The 10,974-nt window shown below is 41.7% G+C and overlaps 2 protein-coding genes across 2 annotated transcripts; both read left to right on the forward strand.

Annotated features, from left to right (window-relative positions):
• The first annotated feature begins 106 nt into the window (after positions 1-106).
• On the forward strand, positions 107-2,311 carry pop5 (POP5 homolog, ribonuclease P/MRP subunit). Its single transcript, XM_040154614.1, has 5 exons — positions 107-413; positions 497-639; positions 1,366-1,515; positions 1,609-1,692; positions 2,006-2,311. The coding sequence occupies exons 1-5, from the start codon at positions 394-396 to the stop codon at positions 2,116-2,118; spliced, it is 510 nt and encodes a 169-aa protein (XP_040010548.1). The 5' UTR covers positions 107-393; the 3' UTR covers positions 2,119-2,311.
• Positions 2,312-3,000: 689 nt separating this feature from the next.
• rnf10 (ring finger protein 10) lies at positions 3,001-10,942 on the forward strand. Its single transcript, XM_040155950.1, has 17 exons — positions 3,001-3,575; positions 4,318-4,502; positions 4,673-4,878; positions 4,960-5,050; positions 5,166-5,350; positions 5,530-5,666; positions 5,947-6,101; positions 6,427-6,555; positions 6,711-6,939; positions 7,425-7,558; positions 7,789-7,906; positions 7,994-8,095; positions 8,204-8,341; positions 8,459-8,550; positions 8,691-8,748; positions 9,471-9,635; positions 9,757-10,942. Exons 1-17 carry the CDS (start codon positions 3,413-3,415, stop codon positions 9,828-9,830), a joined length of 2,361 nt encoding a protein of 786 aa, XP_040011884.1. The 5' UTR covers positions 3,001-3,412; the 3' UTR covers positions 9,831-10,942.
• Positions 10,943-10,974: the final 32 nt, after the last annotated feature.

A 10,974-nucleotide genomic window follows, 5' to 3' on the forward strand; every position in this document is an offset into this window, starting at 1 on the left:
ATTGGCTGAGAACGATGGACGTTGTCATAGTTACCGAAGGGGTATGAATGGTTTAAATCCCAGGCCTTCCCGTTTCCTCTTCAACTGGGCGTATTGTGTTACCTCCAATGTGTTACAAGAATGCTGTGCGTCAAATCAGACCATTTTACCGTTTTCTACATTCTCTAATCAGCCATTCTTTCTGTTTGTGGGATGATATTAACCTTCAGTGTTTTTGCTTGCCGTTGAGAAAACAGTCTTGATCTGTTGGAGAATAGACCGTTACAAATTCGTGTATCGCGTCCAAAGCATCAAGCGTCGCTATTAACGTCCAGCGTGTGGCGCTACTGCAACTCTCCGGGTAGCAGATAGTTTTGTTGGCGGAAGTTCCAGCGGAAGAAGAGAGGGACCGCGATGGTGCGGGTGAAGTCCAGGTAAAAATGTGCTCCTCGTGTACTATTTGCCCACATTTTGTGTGGTCACGGCTAACTTCTGATGGCACCTCTTCTCTCGGCAGGTATTTACTGTGCGAAATCAATGTGTCAGACCGGAGCTGTCTGTTGCTGCTGGATGACCGCGCTATTGCGGCGGCAGTGAAGGCAGCTGTGGCCCGCACACACGGCGACTATGGGGCAGCTCTCTGCAGCATCAGATTCTGTGGTAAGCAGTGGTGCAATGAGTATTTAAATGCCTTTATAAGGTAATAAAGAAAAATCACAATCCAAAAAATACCCCCTTCCATGTAAAGATCCTGAACTCAAATTGAAAGTACACATTTATAATCAGAAAATGTACATAAACTGTCAAAACTACTCATGCAGCGGAATGCTCCTGAACTCTGTGCTATTGTTTTTCACTTTTTACTGAATTGGATTATTGACACTGCTGCATTAACGTGTCGAAGACATTTGTATGTTGTCAATTGTCGCTCGACAATTTACATAATTTATAAACTAATATTGATCATGTTTTATATGTAAAATTTTAATCAGCGAAGTAAAGAAAATGTAGCAAAAATAGCTTTGAAATAGATGTATTTGACTAAAATGTGTAATATTTGCTAGTGAAATTTGGTGAAGTAGGGGTAGTATATGTGTACAAGTACATTATTTCAGTAAATGTCCACCGCTGCTTGTAGGAGAAATTACTAGAGTTTTAGTGCTGAAGTAATATTACTCTGTCTAGGCTTCCTGCAAACACATTAGATGTCGGCCCTAACATGAGAATATTAAGGATTGCCCCAGCCCTTCAACTTTTAGGTGATGATACTGGTCTTGACTCCAAAAATGAACCACTAATTACACTGTACTTTCAGGATACTGCAGTGTTTACTGAGCTCTCTTTGTCATCTGTTTTTTTCTTTCTTTCTTGTTTCTTTCTTTTTAGTGAAATATCTGAATGCTCATACTGGAATAGTATTTCTGCGCTTCCCCAGAAGGTGTTACAGACTCCTCTGGTCTGCATTGCCTTTCATAACTAGTGTTGAAACTCGTGGGCAGAAAATTCCATGTTTTCTAAACTGTTTGCACGTGGGAGGTAAGAAAAACATCAACACACGTTTCACAATGAATCAGACATACCTTTTAACAATCCTAAATATTAACTGAATACTAACTATTTTTTTTCCAGGAACAATTAGAACATGTCAGAGGTTTCTGATCCGATACAACACTCAGCAGCTCCATCGAATGCTCCCGAAATGTAAAAATGAAGGTAAGGGATTTAATTGACTCCTATCTAATATTATTTATACTGGACTCTGCAATTACATTCAGTAGTGGTCCATTTATTTATCTTTTTGCTTGTGTTTTTTTTATACTCTTCAATGATAAAATCCTGATATTAACTTTAAATGTTTTGAATGTGATTCTTACAGGACGGATTTATGCGTTTAGCTTAAATTAAGACCCATTTTGAATTTTTCATTGCAGCCTTTAGTTTACTGGAGACCACAACACACCCCCAAATATAAGAATGACAAAGAAAAACACAGTTTGACTGGTTCCTTCTCTTTTTTCATTTACAGAGGAAAAACAACAGGTTCGCAAAGCAATTCTGAATTGCTGCCTAACAGGAAGAAAAAAGGAAGCATTTGAAGATGAAGATGAATTAGAGAGTGAAGAAGATGAAGAGGAGTGACTTCACAATAAGCAGTAAAAGGCGGCAGCCACGTTGTTCTACCTAGATGTCTGGCTCTGACTATGTTTGTAACAGGACTAATAGGAGGGAAGATGTGAAGAAATTTGAAGAAATGCATACCCAACTGTGTGGAAACATGGTTTACTGCTGCTGCTCAGTGCACTTGTTGCTTAATAAAACTGGCTGACTGTAAGCCTGTCTTCCACAGAGGGACACATTACATTGTTTGTCACACTGTGTCACATAAATCATTTGGGCTGGCAGGGTGGCCTGATGGTCAGTGTGATTGTCCTTTCACAGCAAGGCCACATTTGTTTCTAATGCTGATGCTGAATAACCATCTCTTAGTTGTTTTGGATAAGGCTCACCGTAAATAAAACTGCAATCACAATGCAAAATAAGACTATGGTCTAATTCTGAAGAAAAAGTTTTTATATTTTAATGAATTTATTTTGTATTTATACTGTGTTTTGTGCTAATCTGTATTTTGCGCTGAAATTAAAGCACTACTTTCAAATCCTTTTTTGCTGTGGTGCCCTAAAAAATTAACTTCTGCACACACTCATGCGAAGATGACCATCCAAACATTAACAAATTTGTTGGTATACTTTTGGTAAACATTTTATTGAAGATGCACAAATATCTACATTCTGTTGATATCAGCTGATACAGCATAACCTTTAACAATATTGGCATTGGGTCTGTATGGTGCCATTACATGTCTTTAACACCACAGTCAAATAATTAACAGAATAATATTTTTACTAAACCAATTTTATTACCATGAACCTTGAAACTTACCCTGGTTTGTACCCACATAGCTGACAAAGCTGTTACTACGTTTCCCATAATGCTTAACTGGCCGTCAGTACTAAACAGATTTGCAGGCAGTACAAGAAACATCCGGGTCTCTCAGGTTCCTGTCTGGCGACCCGTCGCCATTAGTGCAAGCTCGTTGTAACGGATATATTTTTTGATCAAAATCTTTCGATTTATACGTTTTCCAGCCTTTGGAAAACATTTATCGCCTTGAAAAGGGCATATTGTTTTCCTTAACGAAAAAAAAAACCAAAATTTGGGGGTCTTGGCCCCGCGTGGCGAGCTTTCGTCCTCTCTTCCAACAGCCTCCATAACTTGAGACGCCGAAATCGTGTCTCTTTTTTTTTCTCGGGTTTGTTTTATTGACAAGATGTCGCCGTGATGGGGTCTCCGCGTTTGACAGAAATGATTCAGGGCCTTCGCCGCCTGACCCGCACTCACTGCAGCCCGCTTTCCTCCTCCGTTTTTCTGTTTGATGCTAGAGAGCTCGGCGGCTCTCTGCCCGGAGCTCGTCCTCAGCACCGCTCACTGCACGGAGACAAACATGGAGAAAAACCCCAACAGCAGCGCCAGCACCAAGGTTCCGCCCCGTTCCAGCTCCACAGGCCCAACACCGGGCGAATCTAAACCCAAAACAGGTGAAAAGCTGTCAGTCAGCAACATAAATGTCACTGGATGTTGTCAAACACCATGTCTGCAGCTAACCACGCGTATTGCGCCGTGGCCTGCTGGGGCCTAGCAGTAGCGCAGAGGTTGTTTATCTGGTATGGCTGACGTTGCTGTCAAAACATTTGACCCACTAACAGTCAGAACTGTTGCTAACATGCTCGCACAACGCAGTATTTGTAATGCCATTCGCCCTGCAGCTACTCACCACAGTTGTCATATGTATGGATGCAGAGTCACAGTGACAGACCACAACAATCAAATTCTGCATAAACAAAGTTCTGTCTCCATGAAGTTGTATAATTTACCTGCCTATCTCACACAGCAATCTAATTTACATACCGAGCTCTTTATTTGCTCACGAGGTTTTATTTTATCTCATTTCTCAGCCTCATGTGTAATCTTAAAAGTCCCCTGTAAGCTTACTTCTCACATGGGAGTCCACTTCCATGTTGTTTGCTCACAAGAAAATCCATTCCACCAGCGGGAGTGAAGTTGTAGAGAACGGCTTATTTTTGCCCATAGCACTAATGATCTGATATGTTTACATGCCTACAGGAACCCAGGTTACAGAGTCACTCATATTACTTTTTGCCCTCCATCAGTTTCTGGTTAACAACCTCCAAATCACACATCAGTAAAGTCAGGAGGCTAGATTGAAATATAAAGTACTTGTATTCATTTATTTAATGTGTATTTTTATTTCAATTTCAGAAGGTAAAAATAATGGAGGCTCCAAGCGCTACAGCCGCAAGCGTGAACCCTCCTTTCCAAAAACCGACAGTTTCCCAGGCCCTCGCCGCACCAATTCACAGAAAAGCAAGAATTTTGACAAGAGACCCCCCCAGAGAGGTGGAGGACGACAGTATGGAGTTACAGGTGGAGGACGACGTGAGGAGGTGGGTATTTTTAAAGGGTGGCCTTGTATTTAATTTGTTAAAACATTTCATCAGTGTGAGTAATTAAGTTTTTTTAACTTAAAGTTTACAAAAGACTTTGAAAAGAAGCACAGCGTTAGCTTTAAGTTAAAACATACTTTACAGATTGTTATCCACCTCTGCCTCTCCAGGTAGCAGAGACGCGCCGGGCCGAGTTTAGCCCGGCTCAGTTTGCTGGACCGAAAAAAATAAGCCTGAACCACCTGCTGAACTTTACCTTTGAACCCCGCGGAGGTAACAGTGGAGTGGGAGATGGAGGTCACTCCTGCTGGGGCCGCCGAAACAAGTGGGGCCACAAGCACAAGCCCTTCAACAAGGAGCTTTTTCTGCAGGCCAAGTAAGCAGCTGCTCAGACAGTAAATAGTATGAAATAGAGGGGCTGAACATGTGGGAGTCAACCCATCTTTGTGTGTTTCAGTTGCCAGTTTGTTGTGACTGATGATCAGGACTACAAGGCTCACTTCACTGATCCAGACACTTTGGTCAACTGGGACTGCGTACAGCAAGTGGTGAGTGATTGCCATCTGTCGAGCTGTGCTACCAGTATAAGTGTGTAAGAAATAAAGCCCACATTCATTTACATACTGATATTCATAATGACAATATATTTGTGTACGTCCACAGCGCATCTATAGTCATGAGGTGCCGTCTTGCCCCATCTGCCTCTACCCGCCTTTGGCAGCCCGCATCACTCGGTGTGGACACATCTTCTGCTGGCCATGCATGCTGCACTACCTTTCTCTCAGTGACAAGAGCTGGTCCAAGTGCCCCATCTGCTATGAGGCTGTGCACACCGCTGACCTGAAGAGGTAAATGAGAAATAAATAAAAATGAGCTCTGAATTAAACGACAGCAGTAGGAGAGGAGGAAGTATTTCTTAATAAGGCTAAACGAGGAAAACACTGAAGCCTTCACACATAAGCAGTTCGGTATATTTATTTTGGTCTGGGCTGTCTTGACGCTTCCAACAAATTATATGTCGTTGCAGTGTGGTTGCTATGGAGACCAGGCAGTATGCGGTTGGTGATATAATCACCATGCGCCTGATGCGGAGGGAAAAAGGGGCTCTGGTGGCAATGCCTAGCTCTCAGTGGGTGAAGGTGGAGGAGCCTGTTCGCTTTGAAGGTGGGAAACAGGGTGTCTTTGTTTATGAAAGAGATTAATTTGTTCCGATTGTTTTTGTCATACGAATGGCTTACAGCAATACTACTGAATAGCAATCTTTACACAGTGTTTTTTATATCCCAGAACAATTTGGTCTATGTAAGAAAAAGTTTCATTGTCGTCTCCTTATTACAGGAAGAGGGCCCTTTCTCTTATTTAGGAGTTATACGTGTGTGTATCAAGGGACTGAACAAGTGACAAATAAATGTGTTGACAGGATGGTTTGACGTGTTTTTTCTAGATGCGTCTCTTAGCCCATACTCCAAGCTGCTGCTGACCTCCCCAGCGCAGGTCCTGAGCCTGGTGGCAGAAGAGAAGGCTGTCCTGCAGGCTCAGCTTAGCCAGGAGGAGGACGCCCAAGGCTGTTTCATCCAGAGCGCTCTTTGTCTTTTGCAGGTAACTAAAGCTACAAGCCTGTCTGTGACACTTAATAATTACATTATGATGTCTGTAGACATACAGTAAGTGAAGCAATAGGCAGTGCATAGTGAACAAAAAAAAATCACTATGAAAAGAGAACATGCAAAATTCATAAATCAAGCGTGCATGAAAAGAAGTACTGAAACACTGACAAGTGGCTTTTTGCAATGCCAATGAATGTAAAATCAATGTATTTTTCTTGCATGTCTCCAAGTGAAACCCACTTTATCACAGAGAATAAAACCATATACTGCTGTAGACTGATCATTTAACCGTCTAACTGTGTGTCTGTATGCTTTAGGAGCAAGAGGAAATGCTGCAGAAGCAGCAGAAGGCAAATGCAGTAGACAGCATTGACTTGTCCTCTCTGACTCTTGAAGATCCTCCTCCTCCTGTGGAGGAAGTGGTAACTAACGTCACCAGTGCCAAGGTGAGACTAAAATGCACCTTTTTTTTTCTCACTTTTTTTTTTTGTCTGTATTGTATCTATAGGTGATGGGATCAAATTATTTTACTTGCTTGTTCTTCCCCATACTAACATTTACTTTTATATGGTATACCTGTCTTTTTTTTTTTCCTTCCTAGCCTGTGCTGCAGTACTCCTCTGCATTTGATGACGAGGTGGTGGAGCTCTCAGAAGAGCTGCCAGGGTTCCCTGAAGGCATTCTGGAGAGTGTGCTGGAAGAGCCTCCTGAGGCTATAATGGATGCAGCCCAAGAGCCCCAGCTTGAGGAGGAGAGCCCAGCCGAGCAGGTACAGCCAGGCCGTCCCTCAGCCAGTGTGGTGCATGGACCCTACTACTATTTCTACCAAGGTGGGTAATTCTCTGCACTCCGACCTTATCCATGTGAGGTTTCCCATGCCCAGCAAAACTTGTTAAAGCTGATTTTCAAATTGGGTCAAGCCTGGCTGCTGTGAGGGAAATGTTACTTTGACGAAACTGCAAACTTCCTTATTACATAAGCACCAACTGGTAGTTGAATCTGACTAAAACAGGACATGGGGCAGATCCTGTTTGTGTGGGGTTTTTTTTTTTTCTTTTTTCTTTTTTCCCCCCTTATTTTCCCCCTTTTTTTTCTTTTCTTATGTTCATGTTACTTAGAATCGAGTAACATAAACATACTTTAAACACAGCTGGAACATATGTTCACATCATAGAAACAATGAAGGACATCCTCGAGTCTGACCATTACAAAGTGCAGGAAGCCTGTTTGTCTTGGCTGTTGTGGGCTGTTGTTTCTTCTTCCCTCACGTTTATGTTTCAGTGTTGACTCAAATCCCTCATGTTTCTCCCTCCAGCTGACGACTGCCAGCAGATGTTCCTGCATCCTGTGAATGTACGCTGTCTGTTGCGTGAATACGGCAGCTTGGAGGCCAGTCCTGACTCAATCACTGCCACAGTAGTGGAGATAGTGGGACACACAGTCACTGAGGTCAGCAAACAAGGAAACACAAATCACATACTGTTAAGACAGCTTTAGTGTAGCCATTATAGCACAGACCTTGATAGGTTTTGACACTAATAAGTGTAGTTTAAACTTAAGCTTTTTTATGTTGTTATTTTTTATTTCCAAAACTGCTAAATTCTAAACTTAACTTCTTCGACAATAGCAAACACACAATTATTTCTTTGACAGATTTCTCCTGTATGCTTTTGTTGCAGGAGATCCGTCGTCGGCATCGCTACCTGGCTCATCTGCCACTCACATGTGAGTTCAGTATATGTGAGTTAGCCCTACAGCCACCAGTCCTCTCCAAAGAAACTCTGGACACATTTGCAGGTTAGAACAGTTTTCCTGTTTTCAGGATGTGAATTTACATTTTACGGCAAGAGAGATTTTATAGTAAATATTTCCCCAAACTTTTAGACGACTTGGAGAAAAGAAAGCGTCTGAGGCAGAAGAAAGCGAGGGACGAGAAGCGCAGAGAGAGGCGAATTGAAATCGAGGAGAACAAGAAGCAGGGTAAATGTAAGTACAACTGAGCAGTTCACAACACCAGCTGAAAATGATTTTCAGAAAAATATACAAAAATCCACCTCTCCCTAACAATATGCCTGCACTTATGTGTCCCCTCAGATCCTGAGGTGCATATCGGACTAGAGAACCTTCAGCATTTCCCAGCATTTGGCTCTCCACCTCACAACAGCAGTCCACCGATCCAGCCTGACTTCACTTTTGCCCCTCCTTCACCTCTCAGCAGCAGTCCTTCCGCTGGTAAGAGCAGCTGCTGCTTTCGCAATTTATTGTGCCATATTTTCACTCTCATCGTAAGCCGGCTGTTTATGGCTCACGATGAGAGATATGAATTGAGCATTTCTTCCACTGTCTTAGATGGGATGAGATTCCCGAGTCTCAATGGGCAAAGCCCTTCCCCCATTGTGGGTAGTGTGGAGGACGACTCCCACTGCATGTCCTTTGCACAGGTGTGTATGGCAAACACACACATTAATTATTGATTGAAACTGCCCTTGTCATAAAGGTCATGCCTAACATAATTGAAGTGCTACTGTCGTAAGCACATAATATACATGACATGGTGTGACCCTGACTGTGTCCTGTATAGATGCTAAGAGATGGGAAAGCCAGAGTTGATGCTGGGCCCAGGATCACTCCAAAGAAAGGTAGTGCAAGATTGCCAATGTGGTGGCTTGTAAAGTGCTGATAGGCATCACACAGTTTGAGGTTTTCACAAAGTAACTTGGAAATTTGATATCATAATGCACCCAGCAAAAGACTAGATTTAGTATGGACTAGGAAATACGCAGTAATTACAAATGTTTATGGTTAGTTTAAATTTTATTCTAGCATCACCTCATTTCAAAATCGAAAGGTCAAGGGTCAAAGAGTAAGGAGTTGTAGAGCTAATGAGTGGATATTTTATGTTGACATTCTAATACCTGCATGAATTAGGTTAATGTACAAAAACAGTTTAAAAAATGTAGAAATATACATACTAATACATAATACTGGAGGCTGGCTTTTGATAGGTGCAGCAGTCAGAAGAAAATTCACTGGAGCCATCAAAATAACGGCAACAGTGTCAGCTTAACAGGTTGACACTACTTAAACCAGGAGCCAAATAATAGGTCACTATCATTTCTAGACCTTACATAGACCGGCTATTATTACAAACATTTCTATATTCATGGATCGCTATATACTGGCATTGCTTGTGTACTTGTGTCTGTTGATACAAGTAGCATTTACTGATAAGTGTGTGGGGGAGATTATTGGAGCTTTGTGTATTATTGTGTATTTCCTGTAAAATCTCTCTTTATGGCTGTTAACCAGTGTAACTCCCTGAAGGCTTATTGAAGTCAGTATTGTGTCTTGTGACATGTAGATAAGCACCTAGCTCCCCCAGCAGCCGACAGTGATGGAGAGAGTGACGGGTCGGACCGTGTCCCCGTGCCCAGCTTCCAGAACTCCTTCAGCCAGGCCTTTGAGAAGGCACTTCTGCAGCTGGACAATGGTCCAGCTTCTCCTCCACAACCTGTGGTTGACCCAGGTCTGGCATCTATAAATTAACTGCATCAAGTTTGAATTTTTTTTTTTTTTTTTTATCAGGGGGGGTCTAAAGTCAATGTGTGTGTTCTTGGACTTGCACTCATCCGTTTCTTCTCTTTCAGATGAGAGAGGAGGAAAGAAGAAGAAGAAAAAGCAGAAACTTTTGTTCAGCACATCCATGGTTCACACAAAGTAGACAACACTGAAGTTCATTTAATCTTATTGGTTCTTGAGTTGATCTTTCCACTGCTTGTGTTTTTACCTCCATGCAGATCTTTCTTGGAACTATAAGCTATAGAAATAGGTTTTAGTATGTTGCCAAAGTTCATGCTGCTTTAGTCATTGTTACATCGGCTTGATCCACCGTTCGGGTGTCATGCCATTAGTTTGATTTGCATTAATTTTTTTGTTGTACAACTAGGTCAGGGCTTTGCAGTAACAACCTGCCACACTGAAAGCCATATGGGTAACATTTAGTTCAGATGCTAAGCAAAGCAAGGAATATAACAAGCTGCTGGCTCTCATACTATGTGTGCTTCAGGCTTTTCTTGGCTTCCAGACACCTGACTTGCATAACAGTAGTTGCTGTATGAACAACTTTCATGAAAATCACCCTGAGCATTGCATCTGGGACCCACGAGTAATATGGATAAGATAATTCTAGGGTGCTTTATATTACAGTAGCAGTCAGCCAGCTGCAGGTACGTTGCACCTTTGAATCTTTCCAGGATACTCAGTGCTCAGACATTATAAATCTGGACCTTCACCTTACAATAGAAAAACACTTAGATTTTTTCCCCCAGTTTTGTATCACACATAATAATTTGGGCCTGCACTTCATCAGCCTTCAAGAGGATACATTTTGAGGATTGCTGCTTTGAGATCTATGCCCTGTTATTTTGTAACAACAACACAAATACATAATGATCTTAATACCATTGTGAGGAAGTGAAAACACAGTATTGTATTATTAAAGAGATTAGATCTGTTATTTGAACAGATCTGCAGTATATTCTGCCAGGTTAAACCATAAATACACTTTCTTCTCATTCAGTTTCTCCTCTGTCATCTTCTGTAGAATAATTAATAACTTTTAACATCACTCCCCAAGTTTAATTTCAGTGTTGAAAATGTGTGGAGTTAGTGATTTGCTGGCATTTAAAGAATGCTTGTGAGACCTGAAGAAAAGTGGATGGAAAATGTGTTTTGTTTTGAGGGTTCTATATTCACCTTTAAGTTTGGGCAAGTTAATAGGGCTAGTGAACATAACTAGTCTGTTGAAATGAATAAACAATTATGCACAATCAAGGAGGTGACTGATTTATTCTGCAAATAATTAA

This window comes from Xiphias gladius, chromosome 19, assembly GCF_016859285.1.
Source record: "Xiphias gladius isolate SHS-SW01 ecotype Sanya breed wild chromosome 19, ASM1685928v1, whole genome shotgun sequence".
Classification (NCBI taxonomy): Eukaryota; Metazoa; Chordata; class Actinopteri; order Istiophoriformes; family Xiphiidae; genus Xiphias; species Xiphias gladius.